Raw genomic sequence first — 27851 nt, forward strand, 5'->3', positions numbered from 1 at the left:
ATATGGGCTCTAAGCGTTTCGGTGCTAATGTAAGTCGTGATAGGATGGTCTTGAGCCATTATAATGGTTCCTGCTGTTGAGGCGCCCCACGGAAGGCCTAGGCAAACACGTAGTGCCTGCGCCTGCACGCTCTGAAGTTCTCGAAGATTTGACTTGCATGTTTTAGCAAGCACGGGAGAGCTATAGCGTAGGAATCCGATGAAAAGGACTCGATATAACTGTAGCATGGAGCCCACTGACGATCCCCATGTTTTCGCAATGTGATGTTTTGTATAGGTCAGGCATGTAGTGACGTAGTCTGTTCTACGTGGGGTACGTGTTTGTTTGAAGCATTCTGAACGTGAGGGCTTGAGGCCTGGTGAGGTTATTGTTAGGTGTGCTGTGTATTCTGCGGTCTAAATAAAAGTGCTTTGTTATCTCGTTATATGTGGAGGTAGGGTCCCGATTCTCGCTGGGGTGGTCACGACCAGAATAGATGGCGACGCGGAGGGTTAGGTCTCGCGTGCTCCTGTGAGCCAGCTCATTGAGATTGCGAGGGGCGTCCTCGATATCTTCGAGGTGTGCCGGGAACCAGCAGATGGTGTGATGCTGCAGCGGTGCGGATCTATTGATTATTTGTAGTGCTTGGCTTGCACCTGCTCCTTTCTGAAAGGCTTTGACGGCCGAGTGTGAATCGCTGTAGACGTGGGTGGTGGTCGGGTCTGTGAGCGCGAGTGCGATGGCGACCTGTTCTGATATCTCGGGCTTGTGGGTCTTGACTGTGAGAGCGTTTGTGACTTGACCTTGCTTATTGATCGTGGTGGCAACGAAGGCCTTCCTGGTCGGGTACTGTGCCGCGTCTACGAAACAGGCTAATATCTTCTTATCGCGTATTTTGCGCAGGATGAACGATCCGCGTGCCAGCCTTCTGGGTTGATGGTGCGCGGGGTTCATGTTCCGCGGGAGTGGGCGAACCGTGTAGGAGTTGCGTGTGTCCGTCGGAACGCTTTAATATAGATTTTCCATTACTGTGGTGTCATGACCTAGTTTGGCTAGGATTTCTCTACCTGGTTTGGTTCCAGAGAGTCTTGTCCATTGAGCCCGTTCTTGAGCTTCGGCTATTTCTTCAAGTGTATTGTGTACCCCCTGTTGCAGCAGGAGCTCTGTCTCGGTGTTCTTGGCGATTCCCAGCGCTAGTTTGACTAGCTTCCTAAGTTGTACACTGAGTTTGTCCTTCTCCGCTACCTTCCATCTGTGCATGGCCGCCTCGTAGGTGAAGTGGCATAGCGCAAAGGCGTGTGTTAGCTTGAGGAGATTTTCTTCCTTAAGGCCGTGTTGTCTGTTTGCTACGCGTCGTATGAGATTCAAGGCATTACTCGACTCTGTCATGATCTTCTCCACTGTCGCGGCGTTAGAGCCGTTGCTCTCAATGAGCATCCCGAGGACTCTGATTTTGCTGACGTGTGGAATGGTTCCACCGTCTTTTGTTCTGAGAGTAATGGAGTGTGTGTCTCTGATTTCGTTCTTTGGCTTGGTACCACTTCACGATGGTTTGTAGACGAGGAGCTCCGACTTCGCAGGCGAACATCGCAGGCCGGAGGGAGCGAGGTATTCCTCGATCGCGTCGATCGCTTGCTGCAGAGCGCTTTCAATTGATCCCAGGCTACCTCCGGGGACCCAGACCGTTACGTCATCTGCGTATATCGTGTATTTGACGTTCTCGATTTGATCCAGCTTCTTGCCTAGGCCGGCTAGCGCAAGGTTAAAAAGCGTCGGAGAGATGACAGAACCTTGCGGTGCGCCCTTGCCGCGGAGTTTGTATTTCTGGGACTTGATTTTCCCTAGACGGAGGGTGGCCGTTCTGTCGCTCAGGGATGATTTTGTATAAGCGTAGAGTCTCATGCCAAGGTCGCGGTTGGAGATCGTGTCGAGTATGTAGTCATGCGATAAATTATCGAATGCCTTTCCGAGGTCTAGCCCTAGGATTACTCTCGTGTCTCTCGTGTCTGCGTCAATGATCTCATGCTTGAGGAGCTTCATGGCGTCTTGGGTGGATAGCCCGGATCTAAAGCCGATCATTGCTGCGGGGTAGATATCTTTTTATTCGAGATGCTTCGAGAGCTTGTTTGGGACAGCGTGCTCGGCTACCTTGCCGACGCAAGACGTCAGCGAGATAGGTCTAATGTTATAGATGTTGGGCGCCTTGCCAGGCTTTTGGATGAGTACGATGAGGGCCGTTTTCCAGTCTTTGGATAGTGCTCCGTTCTTCCAGATTTTGTTGGACGGCGTTACTAACAAGGCACTTAGAAACCTCGATGAGACCTCAATCGAAGCCCTCACAGAGGAAATCAACAAATGCTAAACGTCAAGAAGCAATGGTCAGTGAATGAGAGAATGGTTATGCAATAATCCTTACACCAATGCACAATGTCCATCGACACATATGCATGATCTAAGCGTGCGTGACTAGAACCTTGAAAATGTGTGAATTGGACGTCATGCCCACCGGTAACACATCCTCCCACATCTTCAAGAGCGAAGTCGTTGATGATATCCCTTAACTTTACCGCCTGACGATGCGGCGTAGTACTTGTTGTGTCTCGTGATGAGCATACACTGTTAAAATAACCGAGAAGGATAAGTATACGATCAGTGTTACTATACTCACTAATGCGGAATAAGAAATCTAAACGCTGTGCAACGTCAGATGGAGCATAAACTGTTAACGAAAATAAACCAATCTGGGAGTTCTTAACAGGTGATGTGCCATAAAACCTCCCCTCCTCGAATATTTACTCCAATGTATGGGAGCAAAACAGCGCCATTCCCTCGTTTCACTCCGTTGGCTAGCTGCGGGAGTTTTAAGGTGACATGACGCGATTTTACTCCGCTGCAAAATCTTGTTCTCCTGTGACTCCGACAGGGAGATTTAAAAAGCTCCCATACGCCGAAACAAGTTGGTCACGTGACACTTCCCATGAGGCTGTGCGCCGCGCCAGAGACCGGGCGCGTTCGGTGGAGTCAGCAGTGAACATGGCTGACGGTTTGCTTACATCTGTGAAGTGTCGTTCCGGGACAGCTATTTGTTTCCCGTATTTCCTTCCAGAAAGTGTTATAGGCGTGCCTGAAGCTCACTGTATCTCAGCTTCAAGTGGGTTAGCTGTGATCACTTTGCTGACAACCTTGAATGCAGTAGCAACGTTCTCAAGTGCGGAAAAAGGCTTAGGTATACCTCGAAGCTGCTCACTGACTCGTGATGTCGGCTCAGGTTCTGACTGTGTTTTCGTGCTGCGTGACCGTGGCTTGCGTTCTTCAGTACGTGAAATGCGACTTGTATGTCCTTGTGAGTACATGCTGACAACGGCTGGCGTAATCTTTGTAAGGACCGCGTAGAAATGGCAACTAGCCCGACGATGTCCTGGCTAGTCGCACATGAATAGCATGCTCCAAGTTCGTTGCGGCGCTGGGTGGCCAGTGAAAAATACCGGACTGCAAGCAACTGTTTTTATGCATCTGTGTGCGGATATCCTCGCCCAAGAAAAACGGTAGGACATAAGTATGCGTACTGTAAATAAAGCTTCTTACTGAGCGATGTGGATCGAAATGTTATCGCGCATTTCGGGTTTGGTCATGCGGTTGCTTCCGATATTGCATTAACATTATGCTCTATCCCAGACACTGATTTAGAAGCATGCCTGCTGGCTCCGCGTTTGAGGATTCGCTCGACAGATCAGCGATGTAGCTCCTTTTTACAACCGAGAGAAATTGCTTGGACGCTGAGCAAGAAGTGCGGTCTAGAAAATGTATGACTGCGCATTTCCCGTGTTACGTGGGCTGCTGCGGGTCATGCTCACACTTAATAAATTCTGGCTACGCTACCACTATTTTCACAAAGTTAATTTTTCCATGAAGCACACGCACTTACTTTTTTCTTGCATAGTGTAACTAGCGCACTACTTTTTGGCCGCGAACGCCGACGGTGTGCGAAGTCGTTCCAGCACTTGCAGAATGGCATGCTAATTGTGAAAAATTATGCCATTAACGTTCTTTTTTCTTCACTATTTTGAATTAACAGTTTTGTGTTGATTAAGGTCTTCTGTCAATTTCAGAGTGGCAGACCTCGTATGAGCGAGCATGTGAGTCGTAATTATGAAAACAGCACAGCTGCTCGCTAGGCGGTTTGAGGCACACAGTATCGTGGCTATATACCGGCAGCGTTGTTTCTTGTGTGTTGCGTGTATGTTGAATGTCTTTCACAGTTCTGCATTCGCGTTTCTCAAATGTCTATGTATGTCACGATTTATGTGCTTTCATTGACTTGTTTCGTTGAATTTGACGCGGTCTTGTGGTACATTTCGAAATTTGAGCAGTAGCCCAGGCATATAAAAATCTTCACGCATTCTAACGCGGCACCTTCTTTTGATACTCCCGTTGCACCTCGAAAGAACTGCGTCCATTGCAAAGCAAAAAAAAAACCAAGACAAAAAAGAAACTTCCATGGTTCCACGCAAAGCTTCCGCTCGCACGGAATAAAAATTCTACTCCGATCATACGGAGCATAATAAACTCTCAACCGTGGGGTCGCTAGAGGACAAGCAATATACTCGCACCAGGGAGTTATTTACGTTTACAGTGATGAGCTTCAGTGTCAAATATGCATACATAAACAGGGCATGAACCATGAAAGGTGCGTGATCACGCACCTTTATTCCAAGCTGCGACATGAAATAGACTTTTATTACCCCAAGATATAGGGTCATGTATGACAAGAGTATCTAGCGATGAAATTGTATAAAGCATTTAATAATGAACATCGCCTAAAACATCGCCACTGGTTCAAGTGCGCTCCTTGCGCACTTGAACCAGTGCGGCACAAACGCAACCAGCGCACTTTCCAGTGCGAGCCAGCGAACTGCAGCGAGAACCAGCGCGTGTACAGCACAAACCAGTGCGCCCCAGCGTCATGGCAGTGAAACCAGCGTCTCGTCCAGTGTGATCCAGCTATTATCCAGCGTTCTTACTGGTGTCCCAGTGACTCCCAGCGACTCCCAGGGACTCCTAGCGAGCGCCAGCGTCCCCAGTGCGATCCAGCGTCAAAAAAACGCGCTGGTTTCCCACTGGAAGGCACTGGAAGACGCTGATTTTTGCACTAGAGCATACTGCCTTGTAAGTTCACTTCCTGTATAATTACCACGACTGTGCCCGGAATAAACAGCAACGTTATCTTTCTCACATCAGCTTTTGCATTCTTAGCTCTTGTAGACATCTCGAACTGCTTTCGCGCCTCCTGCTATATCTGGTGTGATATCTGAGTCGTCTGCTGTTTGGCATCTGGCTTCTGTCAACGAACATTGTCTAGTGCCAGCGAAACACAGCCACATGGAGCTCCGCGGCCACCGTTGCGCTACTGCGCTGTGACCAGCTTTCTCCTAAATCTTGGAACAACCACTGCCCGTCATCATGCATGCAAGGCCAACTGGTGTCCGATGTCAGCACCTACACACATAAGGATTGTAGGTTCTATCAAAATATGGTGCTGCAGCGGTTGTCTACCCAGTGCGGAACAGCGGCTAAGTTGTTGAAAATATTCAGTGCGAGAGCGGCATCTGCAAGCCGTGTCCTCACCCTTTGCCAACCGTGGCGGAGCGGCTCTTGCGCCGGCTGTCCTCTGGCGCTGCGACTTTACTCACGGATGATATGGTACTATTTGCAACTTTTTATTTAAATTGTGGCTCGGAGGGGCAATCCCTAGTTCCCCGAAAAGCGCGGCTGTGCAACAAGCGCGTACTTCATCGTTACTTTTAGCAATATTTTTCTTTTAATTCATGTCGGGAGTGCTGCAATATGCCATGCTTGTTATCTAAGCTATGACTTGATTGGGTCATTTTGTTAGCGCTTGCGAACGCTCGGCAGCTTCAAAAATATCTTAGAGTGCGTTAAAGATTCGCGGCTACGCACACCTAAAAGTTGGAGATTTCTTCGACCATGAGGAAACACTGCCTCAAGCATAGCGGGTTACAACGTTGCTTTTAAGGGCACCCGTTTACAAAGCATTTCGCACGCCAGAGTTTTTTCTCAACATAGGAGCCAGCCCAATGTGACAGCGAATATATCGCAAGGCGTACGGCCAGTGACGGACAGTTTTTGCTGAGGGAACACTTTGCTGTTGCATCCGGGCAAAACTCTTCGGATTAATTCACTTAAACCGTTTACAGTCATTATGGTAATTCTAAATATATTAAATATCTCGTTATATTAAACGGCGCAGGCCTCGATTGAATTCTTCTGGTTCATATGGCAAAACGTTCGATATAGTAAGCCGCAGAACCAGAGTAGTTTGTTATGGTAAACACCAGCGGCTTGAGCACCCCTCTTTACCGCCAAAGCATGCCCTCTCAGAGCGTACGCTGGGCATCAGCTGTGCGCGTAGGTTATCCACGCTAAAGTCGTTTAAGAAGAAAGATATCATATATATATATATATATATATATATATATATATATATATATATATATATATATATATATATATATATATATATATATATATATATATATATACATACATGGAGTGTCACGACGTAGCTTTCTATTCAAAGAAGTTTAAGGCTTCGCGCAAGAGTGCCCGGAAAGGACCAGTTAAATATGCCGTTTGCTGCGGACTGGAATACATGGTCGAACTTTGTATCATCTACCATAGCAAAGAATCTATGCGATTGCACTATTGCTGTCTCCAGCGCGGCATGGAAACCACAACTTCCTTACGGCAATGTATCTGATATTCCTACTTTCTTGCCGTGTATTTATGAATTTATTAATTTTGTGAATGTTTAAAGCAGTTTTGTTGGCCACACGTACTACGAAGTACTTATAGTGGCTGTCCTTATAGTAAACTTCCCGCTCTAGCAAACCCTTTGTCCGGTCGCGTCTGGTTTACTGTAGCAGAGAGAGAGAAAGAGACAAAGGCAAAGGAAACACAGAGTGGTTAACCAGAGATTGTCTCCGGTAGGCTACCCTGTACCGGAAGAGGGCGAAAGGGATGCGATAGATGGGAGAAAAAGAATACGAAAAGAAACAAAGAAAAACAAGAACACCACAAACACACACACACACACGATACTGAACTGTTTCTGTGGGCGCTGTCACGCATGGTTCGTATCATACCTATATTCTATGTTTTTTGGGGCACCTCTTTGTGTGTGCTTGTGTGCATGCGCACGTGTGGAGTTTTGTACGGGCGATGTGTTCCTTATGTCAGATTTCATTTTGTTTTGCTTTTTCTTCTCTTTTTATCTTCCATTATGACAGTCGTAGTAGCATTCATGGTATGGCTAGGCTAACCTATGCAATTATTATTAAAATCTGTCTCTCTACAGGGGATCTCTGTATTTTCTTTTCTTTTATTCCGTACATGTGCATTGTGGAATTCTGTATGTTTCCTGCAGAAAAAACTTGGAGATCGCCATTTCAAGGATCCCTGCGCGAAGCATCTGTTATCGCAAAGTTGATTTTTTTACCCTAAAGGCTGCTTTAACGAACGTCACGAAAACAATTCATAAGACAGGGCTCCATCGAGTAAGCAATGCCGTCTTTTCCTTCGTGTCAGCCACCCATTTACTCATTTCGGCTTCCACAAGCCAAAAATCCAATCTGTCATTGAAGTAGAGCGGATCCAACGTTGTAATTCTCGGTAATTCATGCATTAATTCATGTATTCACTTCCTTCAAATTCAATGCAAATACACGAGTCATCATCGTCATTATTATTATTATTATTATTATTATTATTATGGAACGTCTCTACAATTAGGAAAGCGAAGTGCGTCAGTTCTGTGATATCAAGCAGCCGAAATGTATGTATGTATGTATGTATGTATGTATGTATGTATGTATGTACGTATGTATGTATGTATGTATGTATGTATGTATGTATGTATGTATGTATGTATGTATGTATGTATGTATGTATGTATGTATGTATGTATGTATGTATGTATGTATGTATGTATGTATGTATGTATGTATGTATGCATGTATGCATGTATGTATGTATGTATGTATGTATGTATGTATGTATGTGTGTGTGTGTGTGTGTGTATGTATGTATGTATGTATGTATGTATGTATGTATGTATGTATGTATGTATGTATGTATGTATGTATGTATGTATGTATGTATGTATGTATGTATGTATGTATGTATGTACGTATGTATGTATGTATGTATGTATGTAGCAGCTCACCGAATAGGATCCGCGCAATGGCCAGGCTTGACGGATCACATGGTGTGTGCAGCCAGAGGGTGAATGCCGTCGCACGTTTGCACAGCGCCGCTCGGGTGGCCTTTAGCCAATCCACCAAGGTAGCCTGAGAAAAGCATCTGCCACCTGTGGAAAGTACGGTCTGTTCGTGGGTATAGGTGGCAGAAAGACAAGTGAATGGCATTTGTTCGAAACATTTTTAATGTCTCTTATAATGGCTGAACCTAACGGGCTACGCTGCAGTAGAACTTGAACTACTAGTTACAACCATAACTTGAAATACGAGCACGTGTTTGTGCTTTTTTTTATTGGAAGAGACTATCCGGAAGCATTGCGCATGAGCGATAAAGTCTCTTACCGTTTTACTGCAGGCTGGTGTCCCCATGGTTGATGACCAAGTGACCGGGCGACCCGAAAAAACAAGTCAAAGGTACTGTCGCCCTGTTATTCTTTTATTCTCTGTATGAAGGTATTCCGTTTTAGCATTGCCTTGACATATATATATATATATATATATATATATATATATATATATATATATATATATATATATATATATATATATATATATATATATTATCACCCGCTTCCCAAAGAAAATTTCGAGTGGGAACATAGGCTTGGGACCTATGTCTTTAAATATGACCTTTATGCATCATGCTTCAAATTCATCACACATCGCTTGCAATACCGGCTTGATGTGTTCACAGCGAGACTTCCAACTGCCATGCCAGTAACTCCTTAGGCAGGTTTGCACGTTATATATTCCGAAACACCGAATTCTGCATAAAAAGAGACTGTGAAGGATGTAATCATCTCGTCGTTGTTACCAGCAGTGTCAGCCTATCAGCGCTGCTGTCGGCATTTGTTCCGTCCTAGTTACACTAACAAGTCCTAACCAGCTTACAGCGCGAGCAATTAGAGCACTGCAAAGAAGAAAAAGAATACAAAAGCGCAAATTACCCACAAGCTCGGGCTAACCTACATGAACTACGCGTATGTACCAACTATATATATATATACGCGTGCGCCAAATTCGTGCACATCACTTCCCCGTGAAACTGCATTCGCTAAGTTTAACTTTGGTTGCTCTGGACAAGCGCTATCACATCGTTTATTTTTTTTTAGCTTCAGTCTAAAGTTACAAATCTATGTATTAGCGGCTGCAAAAACGAAGAACTGTTACTGACCACGCGCAAAAATTGGCGGATTTGTATGCTCCGCCCATTTTTGCGCAAGTTCCATTTCTAAATTTAAAGCTGGCAGGTGGACTTGTTGGTCGAACGTATAACGCGCTACGTTTTCCAGTAGTGAAAAACTTTAACGGGAGAGGAAAGACAGGCTAGAAAGGCGCTTAGGTTTCCTGTCCTTTATGTCTGCCTTCTTTCTCCCGTCAACCTTATTACGCTTGGAAACCAGGGTGCATTATCATTTTCCGTAGCACACACACACACAAAAAAAGAAAACCGAGGCAAACCCTGTGTATCCCAGGCATGCGACACATGTGTCCTGACCTTTCTTTTCGTTGTCTTCGTGCTGGACGTCTGGCTCCATCCTGAAGCTCGAGCACTCTGCTTACGCGGCACTCGGCGCACCGCGCAATGTCGCGTCAACCTCACCACGAACCAAGGCGGAGGTTCCGCAGCGCGACTTCCCTACTGGGGACGTGACTGGCCGTGTTGCCATGACAACGCTGCTTTAGGGAGAGTCGTGGCTTGGCGTAAGCTCGCGGCCGCCAAATCCCGTGTAGCGGGTTCGTGGCGCGATTGGTGGCCACGTCCTGGTCAATCTGACCTGCTTCTCTTGCTTTTTGTGGCACTCGCTGCGCTGTTTCCTTCGCTTTTCCAGGGAGATTTGCTTCCGCGCTCCTGGCTTGTTAAGCCTCTCCCGAATTAAGGCATTCGTAGAACCGCCGTCTAAGTGGATTGGCGCGAAAAGGTGTTTGCATCTCCGTCCTTGACTCAAACTCTAGTTTTCCATGCGTCGGCTCAAGAGGGCACATTTGAGATTCAGCCGCTTGGACGGAAAGAACCTCTCCATTACGCTGCAGAGCTGCCGTACCACTTATATTAAAGTCCCTCTTCTTGTCGGCGCTGCGCTTAATGAAGTCATATGCGACAGACTGAACTGGTGCGGAAGTAGGTTGCGCGAACGATAAAAATAGACAAGAAACAAGAGAGGAACAGATAGAAAAATAAGTCAATAGCGATCTCGAGAACCGTTGGTATATGCGTCTGTCTAATCAGCCCGCTTCTTATGCAAAGTACAGGTATTCTAAATTCAAATAACTTTTAGGCTGTACGTCGCACGCCCGTCTAGTTTTGCCGACTTGTAGATTTCTGACAGCACTAGCAACGTGCTATTTCTCGGTGCTGGCACAAGAACACATCTGGATATATATAAAGAAGCGTACACCTCGTGAAAAATCAACACACCTGTGTTTTCAATACCGTGGGTCAGGACCCACAATAAGGAAGGAGGGTAAATAGTGCGGGGGAGGGGGAGCAGGGATTGACAAACTAACCTAAAACTCTGTTCCCGCTCTTCGCATTGTTGATCAATTTGTTCTTTATATCTGCCACGTGCTAGCTTTTCATTGTTTCCGCTGGCAGAGCGATTTCCCTGAAAAGGCCATAGTACCAAGAATCATCGCCGTACCAGTGCATATTTATCTCGGCTGCCAAGCTTTCTTTCTGAGGAACCCGTACCGGTTTCGGTTGCTATAGCTTCATGGTTATTTCAGATGGATGCCCAACTTTTCTTTCAAATAATATTCTTCCACTTTGAGGACTTCCGCACAATCATATTCGGAAAAGCAGGACTATATATAATAACAATAATAATTCCCTCGTCTAACGTAATGTTCCTTCTGCTAAAATCAGTTCGCATTTTTTTACAAATTGAAATGGTAAAAGAAACACTGACACCGCTTCTTCTAAAACTGCGGCAGTGGCCGCACAGGATTCTCATGCGCCTGTACTTCGATCCTCCACCGGATCTAACAACTCCCTGCAAGCGATGACCACACTCCCACTGGTAACATGGGCTCTTAGGTCTCTTATTGCAAATATGTGCGTTTGCAGTGCATCTTAATAGAGGAGGCCAGCGAGTGAGGGGGTGATTTAGCAGTGCAAAACACAGAGTCAAATGTTAGCACTGTCAACCGCTGTCTTCAGCACATGCAATTCTCAAGGCCTCCTTTCGTCGCCGTACTGAGCAGTGCTATGACAATACTGGCGGAAGAAACTTCAGTGGCTTCTGTTTAGTCTATTGTTCGCATGCAATGATAGTGGAAAGCTTTTGGCATCTCTAACACCACAGTGGGGTTAGAGTAGCGGCATCCCTTTTTACACATTGGTCGGTCGCGAATAGGCATGCTGTTTCGGAGGCACTGTAAAAAGGCGAAGCCGTGCTGTAAAGAGAGAGATAAAAAAAGTTCATTAATGAAAAAACAATATACCTATATCAAAGACAACCCCTGTGGTGTATACTACAAGGATATTTGATATAAAAACTTTTTGATAAGAGCACCTGACGCGGCTTGTGTCCTGTTTGACTGTTTTCAATTCTGTAGCTTCGAAATGTATACGCAGTTCAGTGCGGAAGAATCATGTTGACTGACTTATGCACTCAGTCACTCGCTAACAAAAAATGTTGCATGATATTATCTTGCATCTGAACGGAATGCCCACTGAAAGCAATAAAATGTCATTAGAAATACAACACGTTTTCTATAAAAATTTTTGTAAGGAATGCGCGCTAAAATGTCAGCAGGTAGGTGAAAATAAGCAACGCAGGAAGCTCGCATGTGCTGCAAGATGTTTAACATGTCACATACGCAAACATCTCGTGACCACTTAGCTGAGGAGGGGGGTGCCCAAATGGAGACAAACAAGGCCGGCGTCGCCATTGTCCCACACCAGATGCTTGAAGTCCTTTGAGCTAAGAATAGCATCCTCTGACAGCGGTTAACTGTCAGCGTGCGCCTGTGTATTTCTCCTTGCCTAGCGAGATCGTAGAAGGCTCTGTCGTCAGGTCTGTTAAGACGATCTGGTTTATAGGTGTTCTCTAACCTGGTTACGGACGTACACCAGTTTCTCTGGTTCTGCCTCTGGTCTTCCTAGTTCATGGAACAGGAGCGATGTCTGGTAGCCGTCTTTGACACAGTCTAGTTCAAGTTTGTCGGTTTTGTTTAGAAAATTATGTCTTTCTATGGCACCCGTGCCGCACGCACACAGAATGACATATATTAGATAAGCTGAGTTATACCTTGTGAAGCGGGCAAGTTAATTGCAATTACGGGGAGTGCACTTCGGGACCTTTAAAAAAAATTATGTGGTTTTACGTGCCAAAACCAACTTCCGGTTATGGGGCACGCCGTAGTGGGGGGACTCCGGAAATTTCGACCACCTGGGGTTCTTTAACGTGCACCTAAATCTAAGTACACGGGTGTTTTCCCATTTCGCCCCCATCGAAAGGCGGCCGCCTTGGCCGGGATTCGATCCCGCGACCTCGTGCTCAGCAGCCCAACACCATAGCCACTGAGCAACCACGGCGGGTACTCCGGGACCTTGAGTGACACTTAAAGCTTCGCGTTTCTAAACGGGAAAACAGAGCACATTCGCATAAAAAAAAAGGCGACATACTAAAATCGCGTTTTTTTAAGATGTAGATTAAAATTTAAAGAAACCTTCTAAATAGCGATTGCTTTAGTTGTATTATCTATAAGAAACTATCTTAATCTATATTTGCGCAACAAAAAACGAAAATATTTTTATCATAAGAGTGTTGCAAGTCAAGGCCGGCCAAGACGAATGCCTAGCCAATCCAGAACAATATGGTGGCGTGTGACGATGCGGCATTTGATCCTACTAGAATAGAATATCAGTGAGTTCTGTTATTATTTTGTGTTGGGCTGCTAAGCACGAGGTCGCGGGATCGAATCCCGGCCACGGCGGCCGCATTTCTATGGGGGCGAAAGGCTAAAACATCCGTGTGCTTAGATTTAGGTGCACGTTAAAGAACCCCAGGTGGTACAAATTTCTGGAGTCCCCCACTACGGCGTGCCTCATAACGAGATCGTGGTTTTGGCACGTAAAACGTACCCATATTTTAATTTTCATTTTTTTGTCCTGATTATTTTGTTAAAAGCTGTTCAACAGCTAGAATGAACTGTGTCCTTTATCTATGCATTACATTTTGTACCGTTGAAACCGTTGGCGGCAAGGCTACGCACTCGACGAGCGAAGTGCGTTCCGTGAACGCACTCCGACCGGAATGCACTCTTCTGCGAGTACACTCAGCTTGCGACGTTTGGATTTGGGAAAGTGCACTTAAAACCGAGTGCACTCTCCGTAAGTACACTTAACTTGCCCGCTTGACAGAGGTATTATTATCCCTTTAAAGGGAAGAAGCGTACCCTGTCGGCGCTACGAAAGTCTACATAAGTGCACCGGAATTGCAAGACAGATAAAAGAACTGGACGGACATGAAAGGAAATCTTCAAAGTAAAAAAATGAACGAAATGAAGGAAACCATTTCCAACCGAACCACAGCCGAGGCGACTACCCTTCTGTCTGAACTTTTTCTTTCGGCAATTCTTCCTGGGTAGTCCCTGCGCGCATCGTTTCCTCTTAACTGATGTTGAATGCTTGTACAATGGTATGTTCATTCTTCACATATAGACACGCGATTGGAACAAGACTAGCTAGTTTTCGCTACGTTCGCAGATCGAAATAGCCGAGCAACCCGTGCACGCCGCGGTCTTCTGACGCGAATTTGAGCCTTTCGTGTAATCCCCATAATCCCGTAATCCCTTGTGACGTAAAGCCAGTTGATGGACAGCGTCCGTGCTGTCTATTTCGTGTTTGTGTTCTGTTTTCCGTAGCGCTGTAACTATGTTTCACAATGTCAGTAACCAACTCGCCCAGCTTTGAGCAATATGGTAGCAGTACTTGTCGTTTTCTTTAATTATTTAGTTCACTGTAAAATGTACCAATTGGCCGTTTTATTTCGATATGATCGGAAACGCCGGAAACTAAAGCATCAGGGCTATTCACAATGACCCACAACGAAAAATCGCTGCAATTACTCATAAAAGTGACACCACGTGACATTACACTGAAGCAGTTTTGTAATAAGCATGCTACAGATTTGCTCAGAGGCCAAATAAAACAAAAACAAATCATTAAAACATGTAAGCGAAGGTTAAACACTACATATATTCCTTGATAGAGGGAAGAGTCTAGCTTAAGTAGCGAAAAAAATACAGTAATGTGCAAGTTAGAAAACCCTCCGTGGTAGCTTAGCACGACAATTCCATGATCATTTCAGGACTCCGGCGGATTTGGCTGCCTGTCGGGCGCGCTACGCCATCTGTTGCTGGTCGCGCGGGTCAGAACGAGACAGCACGGCCACCCACTGTTCGGATATGTGGTTCAGGAAGGGCTAAGTGTCGGCTTGTTGGGACATGCATCGGTAGTATGCTTGGTACAGCGACGCGTACGCCTCGCAGTGGGAGGATTTATAGCGGTGAGGTGTATAACGTGATATAAACTAAGCTGTGGGAAACTGTTTTAGTCTGAAGTTGACGCCAGTCGACGGCATCTTCGCGGGGGAGGTATTTGTGTGGAGAGGGATAGATGGCGCCGGGGGAGGCGGTAGTGTTGGAAGATGGTGTTGTACTACAGGGGGGGCGGGTCCACCTGTACGTCACTGTCTTCAGATTGTTGCGGATCCCGCGGGTGGCGTACGCTCGGGTAGCAGCGCGAACTTGCTGTTTTCCACGAAGGTTTTCATGGCCTAGGGGTCCATGCAATTTCTACTTCGGGTCGATTTTTTTTATGAATATTAGGAAAGGTTGGCGCCTAGTGTCGAATTAATGGGGCACCGTCGTGGATGCGGTGGGCTGGGGCTGAGATCCGTCCTTTGCCAAAGTTGCGGCAGGAAGTTTGAGAGAACGTAATGACCGTGATATACTGATCTGGAAGGACGGGATATGATGGCTAAGACAACAGCCGCTTCCTCTGCTTCCGTGATTCTTGCGTAGGTGAAGGAGGCCGACACCACTTCGTGGAAGTCGACGTCGCTCACGCGGGCCATGTGGCCGCAGCGGTGGGCGTGGGTGGCAGCGTCGGTGTACAAGGTACCGGGCAGTGTAGCCTAATGCTTCTGTAGTACTTATTTGGGCTCTGAGAGCGCGTGCCAGGTTGCGAAGCTGCCTTGCAGCTTCTGTCCTAGAAAGTGGAATGGGAACACTGTGATCTTCTTGGTGTGACGCTCGAGCCACTTTGTATGCATAATCGTTGCCCCTGATCCCGCAATTGCCAGGTAACTACTGCAAAGAAATTTGATGGTATTCTTTTTTTGGCGCCGTGGTGAAGTTTGACGATTTTGTACGTCAGCTGTTCGTGTGGTCTACGTCGGAGAACTGACTGCATGTACTGCAAAGCCGGTTTTGAGTAAGACAACAAAAACCATTTACCAGGAGTAAAGTTTCGTTCGTTCTCCGTCCTCGCTTCACCGTTGGAACTTGAAGCTTCTCGGACGATGATCGGCAGTTGATGATCAAACGCAGGCAGGAAACGATGAGGTCAGATGTACAAGAAACATTTATACGTGAACTTTTCTATATACATGGCAGGTAAAACAAATACATTACAAACTTCAACAATTGACGAACAAGGTCTCACTCTTCGACTGTCTCAATGACTGTTAGAGCCCAGACTGGTTTTAACGTACATAGTACGGAGGCTCACTGATCTATCAGCAATCCTGATTTCAGCCAAGTCTAACGTACATGGTACGGAGCCTCACTGATCTATCAGTAATACTGATTTCAGCCAAGTCTAACGTACATGGTACGGAGCCTCACTGATCTATCAGTAATACTGATTTCAGCCAAGTCTGAGGGACAGCATGTCGTCCCGATTTTTATAGCCCAAATATACAAAGAAAAAAAAGGCGGTAGGGCCGTTGGCCCGTCCCACAGGTTCAGTTGCCAATCAGAGTCAACCGTTTGTTAAGCCACAGCCCACAGGGATGGGCTTACTCTTAAAAATAAACATATTGGAAAACAAAGCTCTTTTCCTTCTTCGCCAAAACTCCGTTGCCCTCTCATTTCTCCGTAGTGAGTGACCGGCTCAGCAAAACACGCCAGGCCCGAACAAGTTATCGCTAGACCGTTTCAAATCCCAACGGCGTCTAGGCTGCAAATGTCTCGGAAGCAGGGGCACCGGCACCACGAAGTGCCGCTGTACTCAAAGTTTGGCCGTCTGGGAGACGGATGACCCTCCTTGTCCTTCAAACTTATTGTCTACAAGACAAAGTTCTTTGAGTGCGTGTTTCCAAGACGCCGTCGTGCGAATGCACTCTTTACGTGTGCACCGCATTCCTACAGCGTGCACAGTAAGCTGGTCTTAGACACCACGCAGGCAGTCGCACCCAACAACAAGGCTGGCGATTACGTTCCGGACACGTAGAGGATTAGGTCCATGCTCACTGCATGCGGCACGGAGTCAGAGTTGCTAAGTCCTTCTTAACCTCGGCGGCGCCTCCAATTAGTCAGGGACTCGGGCGCCAGACCCACAATACCTTTTGTACAGCGGTTCGTTTCAAAGCTGGTCTGTGTGACCCGTCGGCGGACTGTCAACATTGTGCGCACAATACTGACTTCCAGGAATCGGCACACGCCCGCCTGGCACCTGCCGCGACGCGTCACCCAACCCCGCGCGTTGCCTGTGACCCCGCATAACACAGCAACTGTCGCCCCGCTGACATGGGGGGAAGTGAACCCCCTCTCTATACACAAAGCACGAGGCCGATTCGTGAGACTTAAGAACCCGAACAATCAGAGCGACCTTACACCAGGATTCTCTGTATCAATGAATTGACGTGCAATGCGCAGATCTCGAACCCCGAGTTGTGCCTTCATTGGCGTCATGACATGTGAAGTCTTGAATAGCAGTGTTATTCCTCTTATCGGTATAACCACGAACCCGCCTGAACGGGGTCATGTTATATCAGTATATCATAAGTATAAATCAGTATATAGTAATCAGTATATCAGTAATCAGTTATATCATCAGTATAAACGGGCGTGTTGTTTCTGTCAGTTCTTGTAGAAGAGGAGTAATTAAACTAATTTATGAATGCGAAATCCTTATATGGCTCATGAGGCGGAAAATCCGGCATTGGCGTGACCACGCCATAGTCCAAAAAGGTTACGAACCTTCGTCCTATGGTGTAAATTAAGGCGGAGTTAATTAAGGCATAGTTAATTAGAGTAAAGTTAAGACATTAGAACACACGACCGTTGGTAAAAGTCGTACTCTCGACTTTTGGTGGGAGTCGAACCCCCGACATTTGGTGTTAATTGGGGCGACGTTAATTAAGGCACACTTAATTAATGGATAGTTAATGAATTCACTCCAACCCACGACCTTGCGCTGTGCGCACGTAGCGATGAACACCGTTGGTAACGTCGCAGCGCTTGTGGCCGCGTCAGACTTTCTCTTAAGTCCTGGTTATCGTCACGTGTACTTAAAGATGGCTTAAACACCATGAAGGAAACAACGGCCTGGCCGCATATACAGGCCACCCAGATATAGGGCACCAATTTCTCTATCTAACACGTATACACGATCACAGAGAGATATACAGATGTAGATATAGATCACACAGAGGTACAGACATATCTATGCTGTCAAAAAATAATATAACGTAAGTATCAGCAAAACAAAACACAAATCTAACCATAAGTGTCCCATATGCATCCGCGTTCATGATTAAATGCTCACGCCTACTGTCCAATGAAAACACTATTTGCGCACAAACAAATTCCATATTGCTCGTAACCGGCTTCATCCTAAGTGCAGTAGGATTCATAACTAGCAATGAGATTTTGAGTGTATACCAGAGAACCGACAGTCAGGGTGCATGCTATACAAAGAATGAGTGAGGCATGTATGTGGCTATATCGCTTTAAGTGACGTGCCCTTGTTGAGTTATGCCCTGATAATATTTCCTGTAGCTGCTAGTAACTGCGAAAGCAAAAGAAACATGTTAATATAGTCAACGCAGTCATCCGGACCAAAGTCACTATTGTTTGCTGGCTGGTTATTGGTGATGTACAAGTCAAGAAAATGTATGTCCCTAAGAACTGTTTGTCATTGGCCTGCTGCTTTCGATAATAGCATGCCCGCTATCGGGATTGACCGACTTTTATCCTTATGAACCGCTCAAGCGTACGAACTGCTTTGTTAATGTGGGCAGTTTACTGAGGAGTTCTGCGTCAGTTCATTGTCGATAATGAAGGTGCTCGTCCAGCCCATGCAGAAGACCGCCGCCTATCAATCCCACTTTTTAGAACGGACGCTGTAGAGAGGCTCCGCAATTTGCACGCCAATGCACCGCATCTGAATGGCGAACCACACTTAAGGCATGCCCGACTATATCACCTGAATCCTGGTCAAAATTTCGGTTCCTATTAAGACTTTCCCGAGGAGACGCGACCCTTTTGTGTAGGCTATGCTTGGGCACGGTGTTCACCCACGCCTACGCGTTCCGCATAGGAACGGCCGACACCGCAGCCTGCGACCACTGTGGTAACGAGCAAACAATGTCTCATGTTCTGGGCCAGTGCCCTCGGTACACTATACATGGACGATCATTATCCGTCGTGCTCAACCACTTGGACGACAGGCCTTCGTCGGAAGAAAGCATTCTACAACATCGACGGGACTAACCGTCACATCAGAAGCCCTTCCAACAGTTATTGCGTGTCTTGCGATCCACCGACCCGTGTGAACGCCTATAATAGGAACTCCTTTCCCATGTTTTATCGTTCTCTTCCTTTACTTCTTTCAACGCCCATTTTTCCAAAACTCTCATCTGGTTAACTGCCCTGCCTTTCCTCCCTTTCTATCTTGATACCCCCACATCAGCTCCTCGCAAGAATAGCGCAACCATACCTGTAAGCATAGACTAGAACAACTTAATCAGGTGATGTACAAACTCTTAAATAAAAATGGTATAGCTGTTGCAATGCTGTGCCGGGTCGGGACAAGGCATTGTCAGGAATATGACAGCCTTGAGTTAGCTCGAACTCGCGTGGTCTCGTCAATGATATCGTCAATCATGCGCCGAACACTTCCAACCTTTGTGAATTTGGCTCTTGACACGTGTTGGCTCTTGACACGTCGAGAGTCCGCGCCGGACTCTCGACGCAGGATGCAATGAAACTAATAAAGCATCAGATTGTGGATGGCCGTTCCAGAGACGTCAAGGCTTTGCTCGGTCTGGACCTTGAGAAAGCTTTCGACAACGTGCTCCACAGCTTCATCGTAAAGACCATTTCAGACCTGGGTCTCGGTTACAGATTCCATAGCTACGTCAGCTCTTTCCTAACGGACAGGAAGGCCAAGCTTCGCATTGGCGACTTCCGCTCCAACGATGTGCCCCTCGGAGGGCGGGGCACTCCTCAGGGCGCCGTCATCTCACCCACCCTGTTCAACATCTGTATGATTGGTCTTTCCGAGAGGTTGGCACGCGTAGAGGGCGTCAAGCACACCATATACGCCGACGACATCACCTTATGGTGCCCCGGCGGCTGCGAGGGCAGAGTCGAAGAATCCATGCAGGAGGCGATCGATGTGATCGAGGAGTATCTCCGCCCCACCGGACTTCGATGCTCCCCCGCCAAGTCGGAGCTTCTGCTTTACAGAAAAGAGAAGGGAGGGAGACCCAAAGATTGGAAGCCAGTTTCCGAAAGCAGCATCAGTCTTCGTACTTGTGACGGGGGGGTGATACCCAGGGTCGACGTTATTCGGGTCCTCGGCATGTTTGTCGAATTCAACGGCGGGAACGGAACGGCTCTCCGCAAGATCATCGCAAAGACCGACAACGCTTTCCGCCTCGTTCGCAGAATAGCAAACCGGCACCGAGGAATGAAGGAAAACAATCTCCTCAGGCTTATCAATGCCTTCGTGCTATGTCACTTTACGTACACAATTTCTATGCACAACTGGCTCAGAGCGGAGCGAGACAAGCTCAACGCTCTCATCCGCAAAGTGGTCAAGAGGGCTCTGGGGCTACCCATCAGGACCCATACCGAGGATCTCCTCAAGCTGGGGGTGCATAACACTGCCGAGGAGATTGCCGAGGCCCAAGAACGTGCGCAACTCACTCGCCTGAGCACCACAGCGGCAGGTAAACACATCCTCGAAGAGTTGGGTTACCACCCTGCGGGATTCCCGATGGTCAGTACCCCGATCCCTAGGTGCATTCGAGACAAGTTCGAAGTGGCCCCTGTGCCCCGAAACGTCCATCCGGTCCATAACGAGGGCAGACGCAAGGCCCGAGCAGCAGCCATCCTCAAACAGATAAAGCAACGAGACATTAGAGCAAGCTTCGTCGACGCCGCGGAGTACAGCGATGGGAAGACCTTTGCCATCGTTGTGGTCGACTCCAGCGGCAAGATTTCTAATTGCGCCTCCATTCGCACTTCAGATCCCGGAGTCGCCGAGCAAGCCGCCATCGCCCTCGCCCTGCTAGACGGTCGTGGGTCCGAGATATACAGCGATTCCAAAACGGCAGTTAGGGCTTTTCAGAAGGGTTGCATCGCCAAGCAAGCTGCTCGTCTTCTTAGCAACTCGAATCGATATGCTCTCACGCATCATTCAATCCACTGGTTTCCAGCTCACGTAGGGTCGGTCGAGGGTGCTCCCCAGAACCTGAATGAGTCTGCTCACGAGGCTGCGCGTGACCTCACCGACCGCGCTTCCTCTGCAAGAAGCACCGACTCCCCTCCTCCCTACGGCCACAGGGACGCTCCCGCTACTCATAACGAGATTATTAAATTCTTCTACATGTCTAGAAGGGTCTTTCCACCCCCTCACCCCAGGTTGAATAGGGCGCAAGCCGTTTCTCTTAGGCTTCTGCAGACTAGTACGTATCCGTGTCTGTCCGTTCTCCACGAGGCTTACCCGGACGTGTATCGCGACGACGCCTGCCCCTCCTGCGGGCAGACCTCTACTCTAGCGCACATGCTGTGGGAGTGCGGGTCGACATACCCTAAGTTCATCAAGGAGGAGTGGGACTCGCTTCTGCGTAGCCCCGCTCTGGAAAAGCAAATCCTGGCTGTCCGGCGTGCCCGCGACCGGGCCGGTGGGCTAGACCTGCCGGTCCCGACGTGGGACTAGCCGGGTGCGCGACGAGTTCGCGTCCTCGCCGGACCTACAATAAATGTTTCTTCTTCACTCACTTGACACGTGTCTGTGCCCTAGAGAAAACCGATAGCTTTCGCCTTCATGATTATTGCACCAGTCCGCAACAAAATGTCCAGAAGCCAATGACCCGTATATGAACCCCCTTTGTTCCCGTATTAGGAAAGTATTTCGTACGCAATAGCTGTTCGTAGAAACATATATTGGCCAATAGTGGTTGTTGGCATGATAGTTGCGGAAACGGCAAGCTAGCGAGAAACGCTTCTTACGAACGAGAAGCTTTGTGAATGGGGCCTTCGTGACCTGCACTCACTGTGAAGTTGGTGCGCTATAAAGCAGTTCCTAAGAACAGGCATCGGCCATTTGTTACACTGAACATACTATTAGTGAAGGCGGCCAGTCAGTGACAACAGTTTGTCATTGCGAACTAAATCTTTTGTGAAATCTACCCCGGATTCATGAAGCAATTTTTGTGTGCAAAACGGTTCATTAGAGCGAGCGTCGGTATGTGTGGTAGCAAAATCGCGCCGGCCTGCGATTTAGTGGGCACCCTCACTGTCTTCTCGCGGGCGAGTCACTCATGGCTGCCAAAACATGCTAATGAGGCGATAGCCATAGTTATGGTTAACCAATAAGTGCTTGTGACGTAAGGTAATTTTATGCATCCGCCTCGCTATCATGACTGACCGGCGCCGGTTCTTATGAGTTGTTCTTGCACAACAACGACACTAAATACGAGACCAGGAACACATCGAACGCTAATATTTGAAACTGACTTTGCTGTAGAGACAATGCATAACCGAGATGTACAGGTGGGAGTTCAGATAATTTCGCGTGAAATTCTCGCACAGCGCTCGCCGAGGTCTCGCAGCGATCTTGCAGGTCCTCTGTCAGAAATGTCGCAGAGACAACGGTCGTACGTCATAAGCAAAACAGTCGTGTATAAGATGCGTGCAGTTCGCTTCATTAAGATTAAAAGACTAATGTTTCCAATTGATATTAGTCATGAAAGTGGCACTTTGTCTATTTACTTCTCATTTTATTCACTCACATCTACTCGTCTAAAGAAAAAAAAAAGCGCTGTCTATCCGTCTATGCCGTTGTTTTTAAATATACATAGTGACTGAAAAAAAAATCGAACGCCGGAGTGCCTGACTTTTTCTTTGGCAAGTATGTACTAAGGAAGTAGGCAGAGGGAGAGAGAGAAAACATTTATTTGGACCATCGAGGTCGTTGCTCTTGAGGTCGAGTGGTTGGTGTCTTCATTTCAGGAGTCCGCTGGTCATGGCTGCTCGCCGTACTTGCTGAACGAGAGATTCTTGTCCCGCCAGGGTATCGCCGGTCATCTGTACCTCCCACTGTTCAAATGAAGCTTGCCATCGGCAGAATTGTCACTACTTGTAGTACACTCGTCCTAAAGATACGTCCATCCACGTTAGCGGGAACGTGCAATTCGTGACGAAGAAGAAGCAGAGAAGAAGAAGAAAGACCCACGAGCGTAGTGTGGGCGTGTTCGGTGTCAGCTGCTCAGCGGACACGGCAAAGACATGGCGGACCAGGCTTCGTCAGGACCGCGTGGAGCCGCGGCTGGCGGCTTCGCGGCGTCCGGCGGCAGCGTGCGACCACTCAAGGCAGCTTTGATGGCCATCTTCTCCTTGTCCCTGGCGCTGGCAATCGCCCTAGTAGTCGTCTTCACAGTAAAGAACATTCACAGGCCCAAGTTTCACGGCGAGTTCCAGGCGGCGCACCTATTCTCGTGGCAGCGGCAACGCTCGGGATTCATCTACACATGTACCTCGGAGCACTGCCTCAAGGAGGGCGAGCAGCTTCAGAAGCACGTAGCCTGGACGCTGGACCCGTGCGAAGACTTTTACGACTACGTTTGCTCCAGCACAAAGCCGGCGTCATCGGTGCGCAAATCGGCCGTTCGGCACTTTTTGCGTGAGATTCATGACGTCATCGACAAGTACTCGCGTCTGGGTTGGCTTAAACGGACTCGACTAACCGCTCAGGTGTCGTCCTTCTACAAGGCCTGTAAGAACGGCCATTACAACTCCGTTCCAGCACAAATGGAGCAGACACTTGAATTTCTCAAGCTGTCTGGGAAAGACGCAAACCTCGAAGAGGGTCTTGCCTCACTGGTCAGAATCCTGCAGGTATTCCCACTTGTGCACGTATCCGTGACGAACAAGGCCAAGAACAGTCGGGAATGCATCGTGCTTAGGAGGCCTAGATCATTTGACGGTGACCACATATTTGACATCCCTAAGGCCTTCTCGAAGAAGTATGTCCCTTTTGTCAAAGGTCTTCTCGGTTCCGAGCAGGCGGCACAAAACGTTAGAGAAGTCGACATTTTTCTCAAGAAATTCTCGGGTTTGTGGAGCGAGGGCTACCAGAAAATATCCGAGTACGAAACAACTACGATTGACGACCTCAGGGCGAACGGTTTGGACTGGAAGAAATTCTTGTTCAAGCTAATCGAGTCTGCACAAAAGGACCACTGCGTCGTCATTAGGTCCCCAGATTACTTCAAGCATCTTGACAAGATGCTCCAAAAGTTCACCACTACTCAAGTCAGTGACTTCGTTAAGTACAGCGCAGTTCTCCATCTGTATCCCTTCGTGAAGCTTCAACAGTCTGTCTCGACAGCGGCCTTTCAAAACACCAGCCGGGAGATCTGCTCGCTGCTAACTTACAGAGTATTCAACTACGTTTTCGTCAGACATTTCAACTCAACTGTGCGCCTCGATGTCATCACGAGTGCTGGAATGAAAGAAGCCATCTTACGGAACTCTTACAGGTGAGTCAGAAGGCGAAGCACGGCACAGCTTTTTAGTGAGCACTACAATTAACAGTAGCCGCGTACGAGCCTCAGTTACTTACGTGGATGAATTATGCACTTTTGTTAAAGCACGGTGTTGAACCAGAGAAAGAAGAAGGATGCGATCGAGCAGGTTAATAAATCTACTCTATGTATAGTTTGTTGAATGTCGCCAACAAAAGCGCAGTCCACCCTCTATGCCTAAATCACGCATGAGGTAATTTGGGAGCCTAACCTCAAATTTCGAGATTACGACGTTTTGTCTAAATTCAATGTCCTGTATGGGATCACAGTTAGGTTGAGTGTAGATGCTAACTGCACAGTCGACAAAGCACATTTCGTTCGTGCAAGCTCAGTGTTCCGATTACGCCCGAACAACATGTTAGCCAGTCTGTGTCATGCTACAACTCTCCTGATAATTACGTAGTCAATGTTCTGCTTAAATTTTCACCAGACAAACAGCAAGTGCTCCAATAAGGGACATTTGTATATTTTCCATTAGTTACATTGTTTTGATAATTATTTGCCCTTGTTGGTGGTTGGTGCCCCGTCGCTTGTGCAGTAAAGTTCGTGCCGTACTCCAGAAATTTCTCACTTATACCGTGTGTTTCAGCGAAGACTGGTTAATTGTTTTGAAAGAGACAGATGAAAAGGTTAATCTCTGGTGACACGTTATTCCCGCCAGCGGAAATCATAAACCCATATGTTGCCGTGATAAATGAATTAGAATTTATGGAAAATTTCGCAATTGTGGAACTGAAGCCATCCGGCACTCGAGGCACGTTCACTTGATCCGTATTCCGAGACTATCACTATATGTCACCACTTATGGGTCTCCGTCCGCAAACTTTTGGCGAAATAAACTAGCGTTTCAACTATTTTCACTTATACTACAATCTATCTTGAAATACATCATCGTGTTTCATAGCAGATTTTGAGTACAACATATTTTGAAACTGGTGGTAGTCTTGTGATTCTTTCTGAGCGTACACAACTTGAGTATTAACCGACTTTAATTTTGCAAATATAACATATGGCTTAACGAAAATAATGAGAAGTTAATGCGCAAATCTTAGTTAATTAAGGAGCTTATCAACAGTGATAGAACAGGTCTGATGTATGCATGCGCGAATAACGTGTTGCCGAATAAATAACACATTTAATATGCTACAGTGTTTTTATAAGAACTTAACTTTTCACTGAAGGACTACGGGTTCACTGCTTACTTTCTTGCTGCGTGATGTTAAACCTGTGAAGCACTGAGTGCTTTTAGCGGTAGTCGAAATTAGCTTCTGTTGCACCCTCGCAGGAGCGTGTTGGACTCCGCCGTCGAGATCCCTATGACTACAGTGAACAGCATCGAGGACGAGATCATGTCAATCGGGCCCACTTATTTCAGCTTGATGGACGACGTGGATGCCTACTATTCTGTGAACACTTTCGACATAGACGTCAAAAACATGCTTCTTTCCTATGTGAAGGCCAAGGCTGCGCTGTCCGAGCACTATGTCGCATCTGTGCTTAAATCTGGAGAAACCATTCTGGATGGCAACCTTGAGTTGACCTCACAGTTTGACCCGGACACCAACGTTCTCACCGTGCCCCTTTCCATCGCGCCGCTCGTGCTCAAGGGCCGCGAGTTCTTCCTCGAGTCGTCGACGGTGGGTTTCGTGATGACCCGCTTCCTCTACCACGTGTTCCAGGAAAAGTTCCTCTTTAGCGCTGACGCCGAGACGGAGGCGCTTCAGGGCGTCAAAGGGTGCTTGGAGAAACAGTACGGCTCCTTAGAAGTGGGTCCGTTTAACAAGACTCTGGACGGCCAGCGGACGCTGCGCGAGAACATGGCGGACAACGTGGCCGTAACTGTACTCCACAGGGCCTATCGGACGTCGCTGCTGTTCTACATATCGACCATGGACGCGCTAGGTTTTCAAAATGTGTTCCTGCACTTTGAGAACCTCCCCAGCGTGAGCTCGGAACAGCTTTTCTACCTGATGTTCGGCCAGTCCTTCTGCGACCCAGACGAGGACACCGAGCGCGTCATCGACCACGCGACCTGGGCGCCGGCAAAGTACCGGGTGAACGTGCCCCTTAGCAACTACGAGCCGTTTTCCAAGGCCTTCGAGTGCCAGCCCGGAAGCAAGATGAATCCGAAGAAGAAGTGTCATGCCTTGTAACCGGCTTGCCACGAGACAGGGTAAAAGAGAAGTCTATCATACTTCCACTTGGCGTTTTGTCTCTCGACTTCATACCAAGGCGCAACATGCACACCACAATAGTCTTTATATATATATATATATATATATATATATATATATATATATATATATATATATATATATATATATATATATGTATATATATATGCGTGTGTGTGTGTGTGTCCAAAACGTGTCGCAGCTCTACTTTAGCGTTTGCTTCTCCGTTTTTTTTTCTTACGAGCAAATCTTTAGGGTTGTTCATCTCGCACCTATTCGCAGTAATAACAACTTTCTGTTGCATCTAAGGTTTATAGCTGCTGCATCATCCGCTCAGAGGAAAAGACAATCCGTTGCAATTGAGTATTGCAATTCCAATCTGATCTAAGACGACAGGGCATATCTGTTGCCGAAAATTCACAAGCCTTTGCCTCCGTAAGGGTGTTTGCCCATTTGACTAACCGCATTCGCTAATACGTTCGTAATCACGATAAGTACGTCTCTTCATCGTCTTGCATACGGCTGTCTTCCATGTATACATACCCATAATCTCGTCATTATCCTATCGTTTTATCAGCCAGTGCTATGCTATGGTCTCATTCAAGTCCTAATTCTGTCCATGCCATGTATCTGCGGACGGAATTAAGACAAGACGGGGCATGACGGATACAAGCACTTATTCCCAACAATGTTTTCATTATTAGGAACCACGCATATGCATATATTCACAAGCGTACGTGATAAGAAATCAAGCTGTCATGTGGCCAACTTGCCGAAAGTAATAAAGCAAGATACGCAGGAAGAGCCCCCGCGGGGTACTGCAAACGTCTGGGCATGGGAGGATCGTATGACCAGTTTTCACGACATCACGGCACACTACCAATTACAAAGACGCATATACCCATTCCTTCACGCTAGGTAAGACAGGACGCAAGCAGTACACTTCAGACAATTACTAACAGACTCTTACAGAAACCCCAGACTCATGCACGCCATGTATCCAGACATGTACACTACAAACAGATGCACGTCGTGTGGCGAGGTTGCCACACTAAATCACATGTTATGGGAGTGTCGGGACCTAACAAACAAGTCGGGCAGTGCCGACCCCTCCGTCTCTTCCACCGCCAGCCTCCGGTCACGCTGGATGACCGCACTGCTCAGCTCTGACCTGACAGCACAACTCTGGGCCGTCCAGCGAGCCGAGGAAGCCGCTTCGAGACAAGGTCTCGGAACCGCGTCCGCGGCGGGTGCCCAGACCCACTAAATAGACGCCGGACTCAAATCTTGTTGATTTGAAATAAAAGTTTACGCTCCCCGACACTTTCAGACCTAACCACCGGCATCATCACGATCACCTGTTCTGTATA

At 47.3% G+C, this 27851-nt stretch overlaps 2 protein-coding genes across 2 annotated transcripts in view; one reads left to right on the top strand and one right to left on the bottom strand.

Annotated features, from left to right (window-relative positions):
- GC (gamma-glutamyl carboxylase) overlaps positions 1-9847 on the bottom strand; it is a 66942-nt gene extending 57095 nt beyond the window's left edge. The window contains exons 1-2 of the mRNA XM_070532320.1: positions 9754-9847; positions 8222-8365 (exon numbers count right to left, since the gene is read on the bottom strand). Of these exons, the coding sequence (XP_070388421.1) occupies positions 8222-8365; positions 9754-9793 (184 nt within the window). The 5' untranslated portion in view covers positions 9794-9847. The remainder of the gene's footprint in view (positions 1-8221; positions 8366-9753) is intronic.
- A 13093-nt stretch (positions 9848-22940) lies between these two features.
- On the top strand, positions 22941-26507 carry LOC135909418 (neprilysin-1-like). Its single transcript, XM_065441367.2, has 2 exons — positions 22941-24262; positions 25593-26507. Exons 1-2 carry the CDS (start codon positions 23010-23012, stop codon positions 26458-26460), a joined length of 2121 nt encoding a protein of 706 aa, XP_065297439.1. The 5' UTR covers positions 22941-23009; the 3' UTR covers positions 26461-26507.
- The last annotated feature ends 1344 nt before the right edge of the window (positions 26508-27851 follow it).

This window comes from Dermacentor albipictus, chromosome 1 (assembly GCF_038994185.2).
Source record: "Dermacentor albipictus isolate Rhodes 1998 colony chromosome 1, USDA_Dalb.pri_finalv2, whole genome shotgun sequence".
In the NCBI taxonomy this organism is placed as follows: domain Eukaryota; kingdom Metazoa; phylum Arthropoda; class Arachnida; order Ixodida; family Ixodidae; genus Dermacentor; species Dermacentor albipictus.

What these genes read in the sequence shown, in the direction of transcription:
- LOC135909418 (XM_065441367.2), top strand. Translation starts at nt 23,010, where the DNA reads ATGGCGGACCAGGCTTCGTCAGGACCGCGTGGAGCCGCGGCTGGCGGC. An exon ending in ATCTTACGGAACTCTTACAG is followed by an intron (nt 24,263 to 25,592) that starts GTGAGTCAGAAG and finishes GCACCCTCGCAG; the next exon opens with GAGCGTGTTGGACTCCGCCG.